The 13,897-nt window shown below is 43.0% G+C and overlaps 1 protein-coding gene across 4 annotated transcripts in view; it reads left to right on the forward strand.

The window, feature by feature from the left end:
• The window catches only part of ST7 (suppression of tumorigenicity 7), a gene marked incomplete at its 5' end in the record, with an annotated part of 234,365 nt that overhangs the window by 118,079 nt on the left and 102,389 nt on the right, over positions 1-13,897 (forward strand). For all 4 annotated transcript variants that reach the window (XM_084624973.1, XM_084624974.1, XM_084624975.1 and 1 more), the window contains one exon: positions 8,406-8,488. In XM_084624973.1, the coding sequence (XP_084481099.1) occupies positions 8,406-8,488 (83 nt within the window). The remainder of the gene's footprint in view (positions 1-8,405; positions 8,489-13,897) is intronic.

The raw sequence follows: 13,897 nt of genomic DNA on the forward strand, positions 1-13,897 counted from the left end.
TAATAGCTTCCCAGGAAAAAGCCCTATTATGGGACTAGGGTTTTTCTTGGTGCACCCCCTAATGGCTGGTTAACCTCAAATCTTCCTCCTTTATTTATATTTGAGGGGAAGAGGGGCCATGATACTCATATGTACCCGCCAATCTGACCTGAGTACACTTGTCCCAAATGAGTTATGGCCCTTCTAAAGATTGTTAGGGGGAGGACAATTTGAAGGGGTAGACAGTAAATGGCTCACTTTAAACTCAAGAACTCGTGGCTTTCCTCACTCTGAGGCAGGAACTCTGAACATTGGTTTCTCTGAGTGGGGTCCTTGAACTTTCACCTACTCATGCCTTCATTCACCATTGTTCCACTCCCACCCTGTCTGTGAGCCCTATGGGTTATAACTTACTTTTGAGATTGCAGTTATGGAGGGACCAACAAGCTGCGTTAAGATTGAGATGAGGTTTAGACATACATCAGAGATTCAAACTCTGATATGTATGCAAAATACAATGTATCCTGAACAAACATTGCAGTTTGCTCTTTCAGGACAAAATAAATTTTCAGTGAATTTATGAGTAAAGCTGTTAATTAGCCTGAGTTAAAATTAATTTTAAAATGGGTCATTTAAGGTATCTAGCAGTCTGTGTTAGACCCTTTTCCCCCAAATGATTTTGAATAATAGAATAACTACAGCCTGCAATATATTATCTCCACAAACACACTAAAAATATTTCAGCCATCTACAAAAGCCTTTGGAAGCAATTGGGATTTAACAATAATTAAAGGGAATAGGCTCTTGAGGAAAATCAGGCAGTTGGCGCTGAATATAGAAAAGCTAAATCCCAGCTTCCATTAATGTTCAGGCAAAACTCCTGTTGACTTTAAGGGGAGCACAGTCTGACCACATGTTTTCTCCTGTATTTAGTCTGATGGATATGGAAACATAGGTTTCACAGTGGAAAACAATTTGCTTTAATAATGAAACATACAGGGGGATTAATACCTTGTGGCAGAATAATTGTCATGGGTTAGTAGTTGTATTACTCTTTCAATTGAAGAAAAAAGCAAAGTGACTGAACATACGTAGGCCAGATAATCAGCTGATGTAAATCAGCGTAGCTCCAATAAATCGGTGGAACTATGCCAGTTTGCATCAGCTGAGAATGTGGCCCACATATTCTGAAGAAACTGCAGGCTTGTAGCCCTTTTTGTAGCAGCAATAGTATTAGGGTATGTCTGCACTGTCAGAGTTACAGCTCCGGCAGTTACAGCGCCGCTCAGAGAACGCTGAAGGGAAACCGCTGTTGCGTGTTCACACCTTCAGCTGCCTTCGCAATAGCGTGTTCACACTTGCAGTGGTATTCGGAGCGGTGAACTCGGGGCAGCTATCCCACAGAGCATCTCTTCCTCTTCTGCCGCTAAGAGTTGTGGGAAGGCGGAGGGGATGGTGGGACATCCTGGGCCCTGTCCCAATGCCCAGTGATGCATTGCTTTGCATCCCAGCAACCCCTGTGCTTCCGTCAGCATTTGGCGCCATCTTTCAGTGGTTTGTGTACTGCGTGCTATGCCTCTGGTCTGCAGGAATGGATCCCGCACTGTTGACCAATATGCTGCTTGCTCTCACTAACACGTTACAAGTGGCAGTGGAGTTATTTCTTAAACTACAAAGGCAAGAGGAGTTCGACATTGATCTTGCCATGCATAGTAGCTACGACACGAGATTGCTTGTGTCATTCACAGAGGTGCTGACCACAGTGGAACGCCGCTTTTGGGCTCGGGAAACAAGCACTGCGTGGTGGGATCACATTGTGATGCCCATCTGGGATGACGAGCAGTGGCTGCAGAACTTTCGGATGAGGAAAGTCACATTCATAGGACTGTGTGATGAGCTCGGCTCAGTCTTGCGGCGCAAGGACACGAAAATGAGAGCTGCCCTGTCATTGGAGAAGCACGTGGTGATTGCACTGTGGAAGCTGGCTACTCCAGACTGCTGCTGATCGGTCGCTAACCAGTTTGGAGTGGCAGAGTTGACCATTGGATTCGTGTTGACGGAAGTGTGCAGGGCCATTAATCGCATTCTGCTCCGAAAGACCACGACTCTGGGCAACATGCGTGACATTGTAGATGGCTTTGCACAAATGGGCTTCCCTAACTAAGGAGGGGCAATAGATGGCACAGATATTTCAATTCTGGGAAGTTGAAATACCATTGTGATCCTGGAAGACCCTGCCTACCCGTTAATACCGTGGCTTATGAAGCCATACATGGAGCATCTTAATAGCAGCAAGGAGCAGTTCAACAACAGGCTGAGCAAGTGCAGAATGACTGTTGAGAGTGCTTTTAGCTGTTTAAAGGCCCGCTGGCTCTGCCTCTATGGGAGGCTGGACCTGGCCAATGACAATATTCCTATGCTTATAGCTGTGTGCTGTACGCTCCATAATATTTGTGAAGGGAAGGATGAAAGCTTCACTCAGGGCTGGACCACTGAGGCTCAGCACCTGGGGACTGAATTTGAACAGCCAGAGACCAGGGCTATTAGAGGGGCACAGCACGGGGCCATAATGATCAGGGATGCCTTGAGGCAGCAATTTGAAGCTGAAAGCCACTAATATTTGTTGCTCGGGAGTGCAGTGCTTGTAATGCTAGGAGGTGATTGTGATTGGTGCAGACGATGCACTATGAAGGTTGAAAAAAAATTGCCTGTTACTTTGCAGGGCTCTCTTTGCTTTCAGTTAATAGACTAAAGATTGCTTTCAAACCAAAACAATTATTTTATTAAAAAACAACAACTGGAGGGGAGAGACAAACAAAAAAACACATCAAAACTGTGGGGGATGTGGGAAGGGAGGGTTCCAGGAGGAGGTGGGGTCCCAGGACGGTTAAAGATTTGTGTATGTCCAGGTATCATATGTAACCTGCTCCATTGGAGTACAGTGCAGCTGGTACTGTACTTCAGAAGGGCTAAACTGCAGAGGGACGGGTGTTGAGAGCACTGGGTACTGGGAGTCTGCAGGGCTGGACTGTGACGAGGGAGGAGTGAAATGCAGCGGGTACAGATTGGAGCCAGGAGGTTGATAAGAGTGTGTTGGCGGTGTCTAGGGGGCACATGGGAAAGAGTTTTGTGACAGCAGTTGCAGGGGAGGGCAGGCGCAGAGCTGCTTGGTTTGCAGTGCTCATAGCACCTGGAACATGTCTGCTTGGCGCTCCATAACTTTTAAGAGCCGCTCCATGGTTTCATTCTGGTGCACTGTGTTTTCCTTTCAGTCCGTCTTCTTACTGTCCTCCCACTCCTTCAATTCTTGTTTTTTGGCCATGGAGTACATCATGACATCATGCAGAAAGTCCTCTTTAGTTCTTCGTGGCTGCTTTCTAATTCTGCGCAGTCATTCAGCCAGTGATAACAAAGGCTGGGCTCCCAAGGTCATATCTGTGCAGCCAAAATGCAATGTTTTACAGAAGCAGTATTGTTTGCAACACACAGACCACTGATTCAGTGATTTAAAACACAGCCACTATTCACATACCTGTCACTAACTGGCTGAACCCAGGCAAGCCACAAGACTCCCAAAATGGTGAGTAACCGCAGGGGAAGGGGAAATCAGTGTTCTAGGACCATACTGTACACTGGGCACATGGCTCTTGGGGAGAGCCAGAACGGTGCGAGAGGGGCCTTATAATCATTACTGTCCCCACATTTTCCACAGGCTGTTCATTATGGAAGATACCTCGCTGCTGAGGGTGAGCAGGGAATCAAGGGATGGTCTTCTCGAAGACTGCAGCTCTTTCCCTGGTCCTTATGCTGCTTGCCTGTGTGCAGCAATGGTCCTTCCCACCCTCCCCCCCCAGTGATGGCAGAGTGGCACAGAAAAGTTACCCTTAATGGGGAAAGAAACAAAACAGCTCTGCCAAAGATCCTGCGGCAGCGGATTGCCCAGTATCTCCATGTGAGTTTCCTGTGAAGAGAGGGAGTCAATCAACACCCTGTTCCATCACTCAGACTAGGCACGTGGTGGTAAGCGCATCATACAGACAGAAGCCTACTTTCTGCAACCCTCCTGCTCCCAACAACTCACTTCGGAGATTCCCAAAATCAAAGCTACTTACCAGGGGCCTCCTCTCCTGTTTGCACTTCGCCAAGCTCCGACAGCTGTGACTGGCTAACCTCCTCCGGGGTATAGAAGAACTCCTGGCTGCCTGCATCTCTGACCTCCGAGTCATGCTCTGCCCCGGGTCTCCCTCTCCCTCCACATCCTCTTCCAAGATTTCCTCCTACTGGATCGGTTCACTCTCAACTGGCACCCAAGTATCCACAGTGGCCTTCTGTCCATAGGTATCATAATTCCTATGGCTGGAGCGCAGCTGAGACTGCACAGCCTCCTCTCCCCAAATGCTGATGAGGTCCAGCAGCTCGGCATTGTGTCGCTTCTCTCTGTCCCCCTGTGCAGGGACTTGGGGCTACTTGCTCTGTATAAATGTGGATCCAATATCCCTTCTCTGAGACGCGCTGAGACCACTGCACGCGTCACCGAGCAAACAGGAAGGGGACTTTCAAAATTCCCAAGGAATTTAAGGGGTGGGGCTGACAGTTGCTCACCTGAGGGCAGGGCAGTAGAGTTCATACCGATGACCAGAGAGGCGAGAACTGGCATTGTGGGACACCTCCCGGAGGCCAATCGCAGCGCTGTAATCGCCACGTTGTCTACACGGGCACCGCAGCGCTGTACCCCGGCACAGAAACCTCTACGCCTCTCGTCGGGGTGGGTTTTTTACAGCGCTGCAACTGTGCAGTTTCTGTGCACTAAGTAGCTTGGCAGCGTGTACCCCTCGGGAGTTACAGCACTCAAAGCGGCTTTACTGCTCACAAACTTGCCGGTGTAGACAAGGCCTAAGAGGAGGGAGCTGTTTTAGCAAGAAGCAGTTAAAGTTAACACAGTGGAATCCAGCAGTATGAGAGAGAGAACACGCAAAGAAGGAGAAACCAGGAGCATTGGCACAAAGATTGTATCACTAAAAATCCCCTCCACCGTAGAACGATTTCTGCTCACTTCTGATTATTAAAATATGAATCAGTATAGACTGTTTGTGACGAAGACAATGGCGAACTTTCCAAATGCCCTTTGGAGGAATTGGGAATATTCAGAAGGTGAAATTCTATACTCACTTGCACGAAGTTTGAGCAACTCTGCAGGACTTAGGATAGATGTCCCGTCTCTCTGTCCCCCTGTGCAGGGACTTGGGGCTATTTGCTCTGTATAAATATGGATCCAATATCCCTTCTCCCAGCTTCTGACAAGCACCATGCCAACAACAGTCCCCTTGACAGAGGGCCTGTTTGGAGTCTGTGTCATGGAGCCTATAACTGTCTTGGGGTTCATTAAAAAACACACCAATGAATGAGAAAGTAATGAAACTTTAATAAAACAAACTGGACAGCATCTTTGGTGAATTGCTGCACACAGCTTTGGGGTGTTCCCAGCCCTCTCCTCCAGAGCACATCTCCAAATTCCTATGTTCATAATACTGTCCCTTATGAGGGAGCATCTCTAAATCATAATTTTCTACAAACATCCATACAGAGCCCACTTCCCAAAGCACCACAGGTATGGTGCTTCCCCTGAGCAGGAGTTGCTCCTCTTCCCTACTCCATGGAGAGGCAATCTAGAGCTTAAGTGGACAGAGGAGTTTGCACAGTCCTCTACGTGGACAAATTTTCCTTGATATAGCGTTCACTCAGTGTGGTTGATAATGATAAGACCTGAGTGACTGTGCTTAACTCATCTGCTCTCAAGACAGAAAATTCTCTGTTTGCAACAGTGCCCTCTCACAACTCAACAGAAAATGCTGCTTTAAGTGATACGGACAGAATCAATATTCCGCCCAGACTCCAAATGGGCCCTATGTCAATGTCCCAGTTTCTAAAGCTCGAAGGCACCATGGCTTTAGTATTTTGGTAAATCACTCAATCTCTGTCATTAAAACATTGGGAAATCAAAACCCACTTGGGTAATGTTCCTGATTTAATGACAAACTCTAATGGTCCATGCCCCGTTAGGTTACTCCTGTGCCCGGGAACTGAAGGGGAAGCACCTCAATAAAGTCTGCTGCAGTTCAACCACTGAAGTCATCATTGGCATTGTAGCAAAGTAATGACCGGCACACATGTACAGCAATATCCCAGCAGATTTTTTTTGCAGGAATATATTCGCCTAAGAAGGGCAGTAGATTTAGTTGGCAGACTATAATTTTATCAGTGACACCATCAGGGTTCCATTTCGATTATGTCTCAAGCTTACATTTGCATGCCAGAATGAGGAATATTTTCTTCAAAAGGAAGGGTGGGTGGTTTGAACAGAGCAAAGCTTATTACAGTCTTTCCATTTCTCTTCCTTCTCAGCATAGCCTTGGGCTGGATTTAGCAGGCACTAATGTTTCATAGTTAGTTTGTATTTGAAAAGAAATCAGGTGTGATGGAAATCCTGACTATTGCATCTGTTCCTCAACTGGTGTAAATAAGGATAGCTCCATTTAAGACAGTGAAATCAGTGAAAGTAGGTGAATTTACTCCAGCTAAGTTTTGGCTCATTATTGTTTCCAGTTTGTTTGAAGGGTAAAACTAACACAGAACTAAAAAGGATGGGATCTGGTTCTTGACTTCACTCTCCCAGTTCGATGCTAGTGTAAATTCAGTAGAATGAAAAATCACACATACACGCTCTTTAACAATTTCTAGTTTCTTCAGGAAAAATATGAGAAAAGATGCATGCAGAAACAACACAAAGCTTCTGCCTGGCAGAGTTTCAAGTTCTATGTGATTCTTTTCTGGTAGACAATTCTATTTCTTACTGAATATTGAAAATTAACCATGAGCCAGTGAGGATTAATATCATACCTTCATTATCTCTCCTCCATATTTCACTTTAAGTTTGTTTAGCTTCAGTAAGGGACATTCTTAAAGATACAGAAAAGAACTGAGTGAACCCACCGCCATTCCCCATGCCTTCAATCAGGGTTTTAAATGGCTGTTTTATAGTTAGGTACAAGTCTGTTAGGTCTGTTCAGAAAACAAAACAATTAAGTGTACAGTGGTGGGCATGGCCTGGGCAATACCTCTGACCCCCCATCAAGTTTGACCCTGTGTACGTCATGGGCTGGATCACTTCGGGTGGAGCAGAGAGGTGCAGTGTCCTCCAGTGAGGAGCACAACACCCTGGGATTGGAAGGATTTGTATGTAAAATCTGAAAGAAATTAATAGGGATCAAACCAACAGGATTCCATACAAGCTATTCCAGAGCCCTGTATAATTGAATAGGGAATAATTTCATTGCTAGAGCTTTGGGTTGGTTTGTTGGTAACCATCCTATCCAATTCTAAAGCAGAGCTATAATTCTATATTAAATTCCGTAGGATGGTCAAAAAAAAATAACCCACTATAGAAAATTGATTATATTATCTCAAATGCTATAGGAATTCTCCGTAAGAGACTGAGTGGGAGCAGCTGGTGATTCTACTGTTGAAGGGCTTCATAGAAGGCCAGTTAGCCTGTCAGAGCTGAATTAATTCTTCCATGGCTACACTGGCCATGATTCCTCCCCAACCAGCATGCCTGGTTTTGGGGGCTGGGCCCCTGGGGATTCCATAATGAACTAGACTGGTAAAGCTACTGGATTTTTTCCCCTAATCAGTCCGGCTGCCATCACTGTCATATCTGAGCACCTCACAATCTTTAATATATTTGTCCCTCCCAGAACGCCTGTGAGGGAGGGAAGTGTTGTCACCCCCATTTTACAGATGAGGTGCTGAGGGACGGAGAGACTAAGGGCCAGATTTTTAAAGATGTTTAAATGCCTAAATATGCAGATAGGTGCTTAATAGAATTTTCAGAAAATGGGAGTTAGCCACCTACATGCTTTTGAAAGTCCCATTTGGCACCTACCTGCATCTTTAGGTGCCTAACTACCTTGAAAAGTCTGTCCCATGTGGCTTATCCAAGGTCACAAGTCTGAAGCGGAGCAGGGAGTTGAACCCAGGTTCAGACTGATTCATGATTCCCCAGGATAGGTTGGGCCAATGAAAGATACTGTACTGTCTGCCTTAACAACTCTGTTGGCATTTAGCTTTTCCAGAGCTTTAAAATGCAGTGGTGGCATTGTGCAGTGGGGAGTGGAAAAGGCCAAGTGAGTGTGTAAGTGATTTGTAACTCCTTGTGATGGATTCTGTTGTGAAAATGAACTCCTGTATGTAGAACATTGGGCTGCATCTCATCATGTGTGGGCAAACTAACAGAGACGTGCTTTATATGATTTTATTTTTAAGGTGAGCAAGTCATTTATTCAAAGTGGGGGTGGAGTTAGTGGGGAAGCCAAAAGGGAGAACCTGTGCTGCTGTTGTACTGATGATTTTCTCTCTTTCTCTTTCAGTGAGTATGTTTTTGAACACATTAACCCCCAAGTTCTATGTTGCCTTGACAGGCACTTCTTCATTAATTTCAGGTCTTATTTTGGTAAGTACTAGATACATTATTTTTATTTAACAAAGTTCTTGTTATCCACAGTGTGATGGATGCTGTCATGATTCATAGGGGCAACATTTGGATCGGTCTTTTGTTCCTCTTTTATGTTTGTGCAGTCCAAGAAATTCTTAGTATTTTTTTTCCAAAACAAATGCTTCAGTGTCATTTCTTTTTAAGGAAAGAATAACTGCCAACGGCCCAGCACTTATGAGCAACCCTATAATAATTCAAAAATGAGTTTTAATGTCAAGGGTTGCCATAAACAAATATAATAAAAATAAAAGCCTCCCTTAGAGGGGTGAGAGAGATTCAGAGGTTCTTGGTGTGTTCTTTTTAGACTGTTAAACCTGGTGATGCCTGTGGTAGAAGTATCTCAGTAGAAAAAGTGGGGGAATTTATACTGGTAATGAACCCAATTTCATTGTCATGTTTCCAAGTGATAATTATTAAAACACAGAGAAACATATTTCTAAGTATATCTATATTAGGGTTGTCAAGCGATTAAAAAAATTAATCACAATTAATCGCACTGTTAAACAATAATATCATACCAGTTATTTAAATATTTTTGGATATTTTCTACATTTTCAAATATATTGATTTCAGTTACAACACAGAATACAAAATGTACACTGCTCACTTTATATTTATTTTTTATTACAAATATTTGCATGGTTAAAAACAAAAGAAATAGTATTTTTCAAAAAGAAAAGGAGTACTTGTAGCATCTTAGAGACTAACCAATTTATTTGAGCATAAGCTTTCATGAGCTACAGCTCACTTCATCGGATGCATAAAAGTGGAAGAAAAGGAGTACTTGTGGAACCTTAGAGACTATCCAATTTATTTGAGCATAAGCTTTCGTGAGCTACAGCTCACTTCGTCGGATGCATAAAGGTGGTTATGCATCCGATGAAGTGAGCTGTAGCTCATGAAAGCTCATGCTCAAATAAATTGGTTAGTCTCTAAGGTGCCACAAGTACTCCTTTTTCTTTTTGCGAATACAGACTAACACGGCTGCTACTCTGAAATCAGTATTTTTCAATCCACCTAATACAAGTACTGTAGTGCAATCTCTATCATGAAAATTGAACTGACAAATGTAGAATTATGTTCAAAAAATAACTGCATTCAAAAATAAAACAATGTAAAATATTAGCGCCTGCAAGTCCACTCAGTCCTACTTCTTGTTCAGCCAATCGCTTAGACAAACAAGTATTTTTTTACATTTACAGGAGATAATGCTGCATGCTTCTGGTTCACAATGTCACCCCAAAGTGAGAACAGGCATTCTCATGGCACTGTTGTAGCTGGCATCGCAAGATATTTATATGCCAGATGCGCTAAAGATTCATATGTCCCTTCATTCTTCAACCAAAATTCCAAGGGACACGCATTTGTGCTGATGATATGTTCTGCTCAATAACAATCCAAAGCAGCTTTCTTTTTTGGTGGTTTGGGTTCTGTATTTCTGCAACAGAGTGTTGCTCTTTTCAGACTTCTGAGAGCATGGCCCACATCTCATGCCTCTCAGATTTTGGAAGGCACTTCAGATTCTTAAACATTGGGTCGAGTGCTGTAGCTATCTTTAGAAATCTCACATTGGTACCTTCTTTGTGTTTTGTCAAATCCGCAGTGAAAGTGTTCTTAAAATGAACATGTGCTGAGTCATCATCCGAGACTGCTATAACATGAAATATATGGCAGAATGCGGGTAAAACAGAGCAGGGGATGTACAGTTCTCCCCCAAGGAGTTCAGTCACAACTTTAATTAATGCATTTTTTTTAATGAGTGTCACCAACATGGAAGCATGTCCTCTGGAATAGTGGCTGAAGCATGAAAGGGCATACAAATGTTTAGCATATCTGGCATGTAAATACCTTGCAATACCGGCAAATGCCTCTTCTCACTTTCTGGTGACACTGAGAACAAGAAGAGGGCAGCATTATCTCCTGTAAATGTAAACAAACTTGTTTGTCTTAGCGATTGGCTGAACAAGAAGTAGGACTGAGTGGACTTGTAGGCTCTGAAGTTTTACATTGTTTTGTTTTTGAGTGCAGTTATGTAACAAAAAAATTTCTACATTTGTAAGTTGCACTTTCACGACCGAGATTGCACTACAGTACTTGTATGAGGTGAATTGAAAAATACTATTTCTTTGTTTATAATTTTTACAGTGCAAATATTTATAATAAAAATACTATGCACTTTGATTTCAGTTACAACACAGAATACAATATGAAAATATAGAAAAACATCCATAATTTTTAATACATTTCAATTGGTATTCTATTGTTTAACAGTGCGATTAAAACTGCTATTAATTGCGATTAATTTTTTTGAGTTAATCAAAAATATGTGAATTAACGGCAATTAATTGACAGCCCTAATATATATTGGATATCTTGATAATGTCCTTTTAAAATATACAGGCTCTTTTAAACCTCTCAGACCCTGGTCCTGCAAACATATATGCTGGGGTCAACCTTAACACCAGCATAAGACTACGTTTCCAAACCAGTGCATCTGTTCACAAGAACTCAATCTTATTGGTCACATTCATGGAAAGAAAATGCGAAGAAGTGTTGAATCCTCAGGGTGTACAGTATCATAGTTATTATTATGCTGGTTTTCAACCTTGATACTGGGAGCTAGTTTGCTACTTAAACAAGCAAGGTTTGTCTTATACTTTTATTGCTGCTCAGTCATTGTCCAGTCCTTTGTTTAAAAATATATCACACATTTATTAACTTGCTGATTACCACAGTTATGATCTCTCCATTTGTAGAGTGCTTACAGGAATGCTCTGCATTACAGCAATAACCTGAAACAGACATTATGACCCCATGCCCCTCCTCACCCCATGTTGCTTGGTGATGCAGTAAAATAACAGTGCAAAAATACTGTTATCTGAGCTGATATAATGCCATATAATCATAAGTCAGTTTGGATTCAAAGCTGAATTTTACAGTTTGAGTCCATCTATAGAAGAAATGTGATTCTAGATGTGTACCCAGCACTTCCATCATCTCATCCTTATTCTTCCCCAGACTGTCACAGCCTGGTACATGGGGAACCAGCAGATCTCACGTAAAACATCAGGTGTGCTGCAGCTGTTCAGAAAGCTGCCTTGCTTCAGTGTTTACAAGCCACTGAAGACAATTACTTAATGACTGCACCTTGGGCATTCTTCAAAACTGCTTGAGCTGAGTCCCAAAGCAGAGCACAGCTCCTCAGAGAAATCACTTCGGAATTTGAATGGAGAGGTTCAGGGGTCACATTCAGATCAGGTGTTAGCTAGTGCAGCTCCTTTGAAGAGAATACATTCAAGGGAAGGTGCAGTGCATTAAATTCAATACACTTGGAGGGTATATTATTAACCGCCACTAACCAGCAGGGCTAGGAAGGACGGGAGAAATATAGTGGCTCCACTGGCATAGCTCTATGCTTGGTGATGGGGAGAGGGGAGTGAAGGCAGTCAGAAGAAGTAGCAGGAGGGAGAGGCTGTCCCTTTGGAAAACTCTGATGGAACTTAATAGGAAGGAAACCAACAGAGTTCTATAGAAATTGCTTCTCAATCAATGCAATTTAGTAGAGTGGGATCTTATATGTAGGTTTGCCTAGCCATCCTGTAGAATTCTAGAGCAAGACTGTATTCAATTCTATAGGATGATTGAAAAACTATAGAAGGGTTCTCATTTTTTTGTTACATTTTCTGTGACTTTTCTAAAATGGGTGACTCAAAGGAGACTTTCAAGAAGGAAGTGGGTCTCTACCTGGGGGATATCTGTCTGACTTGTGTGAAATGTTGGGGAGTGATGAATGGGAGGCAACAAGAAGCATTCAGGTCCATGATTTGGGGATTTAAAAATGTAGCATTAGAAAGAACCAGAAGGATGGAGGTCTCTAAGTCAGGTAGTGCTGGAGCATAGGCAGCAATGAAAGGTGGTGGGTGGGAAGCCTATTTATCCATGACTCACCAAGAGATATTGTAACTAGTTACAGCAGAATCAGAGTTTCTGGCATGGGGGCAGAGCATTCCCATTGGCATTCCCACCCATGGAAACTGTGCAAGAGGAGATCAGACTGGGTGAGCTAAATGTTATATCTACTTTGAGAAAGACTCACTCCAATAATGAGATCTCTCTATATGTCCAGCCCACAATGAGCAAGTTGGAGGAAATAGAGAAGAGGGAGGAGGAGAGGTGTAAGAAAGATGGAGAGCAGAGGTCTACCCTTAATACTGCCTTTAATTGTCTGGTGATTAGGTACCACAGCTGTGCATGCATGAGAGACACCCGAGATAAGTATATTAATTAAACAGGTAAAAGCCAGGGTGTCAACATTATAGACAAGTTCTGACTGGGATGAGCGGGACATGTGGCCAATGAACTGGGTGGTGGGAAGGGAATTCAGCAGAGGAAAGCTACGGTAAAAGTGATCTGTGGTCAATCACGACAGCTCTGGGAAGTTGTTGTGAGTACTAGGAGATCACTGGTCCATTTAGCCTGGTAACTTCACCTTTGCTCACTAATCTACCATTTCTGACAATAGGCCCAGCAATATGGTAAACTATCTAACCTATCACCAAGCATAATATAGAATATTGTGCAGTAGGTGCAATTCCAGAACACTTAATATTAAAAATGAAAATCTTCAAATGCCGATTAAATGAAAATCTTTTCTAAAACAAATATTCTCTTTTATCTAAATTACTGGGATTTTTGTCTCACTAGCTGTGCTTATATTCTTTGGAATTTTCCACCATATGGTCTGCTTTGGCAAATTTCGTCCCACTGTGAATTGGCTGTAATTACTAAACAGAAGGAGAAATCACAGCTATTGCAGAATTTTAGAAGAAGAGTGGCAAGTGATGGTATAGAAGACACTTCACTCATCTTGTGTTTGTGTCATTTCCAATGTATAGCAATGACTCCTGGTGGTGATCAGCTTTGGAGAATAGAGTGTTATATGCTAATCTCAGGTTGCTCATCTTTAACGTGGTACTTTCCCCGGTCAGTTTGCCTCTCTTTTCCTCTTACTCCTCGGGTGGAATTCTGGCCCCCCTGAAGTCAAAGTGTGTTTTGGCAGTGACTTCAGTGGAGCCGGGATTTCACCACTTCTTTCCAATCTGCATAGCTCAGGAAAGTACAGAAGACTGCTTTATTTCTGTTACAACCAACCTCGCCAACTAATGGCAAGGTTGCTTGTAACAGAAGTAAAGGAGTCTACCTTACATAATTTAAAATGAACAACTCGGGTGTTCCATCCCTGCTTCTCTCCCTTACAAGTCATTCACGGGATAAAATCAAGGCCTAAATAAAGCCCCTAACTGCATCACACATACAGGCACGTCAGGGAACTTGGTTTCAACCCAGTTCTTGGTTTCAACTTGGTTC

Source organism: Lepidochelys olivacea, assembly GCF_965140295.1.
Source record: "Lepidochelys olivacea isolate rLepOli2 genome assembly, chromosome: 1".
NCBI lineage: Eukaryota > Metazoa > Chordata > Testudines > Cheloniidae > Lepidochelys > Lepidochelys olivacea.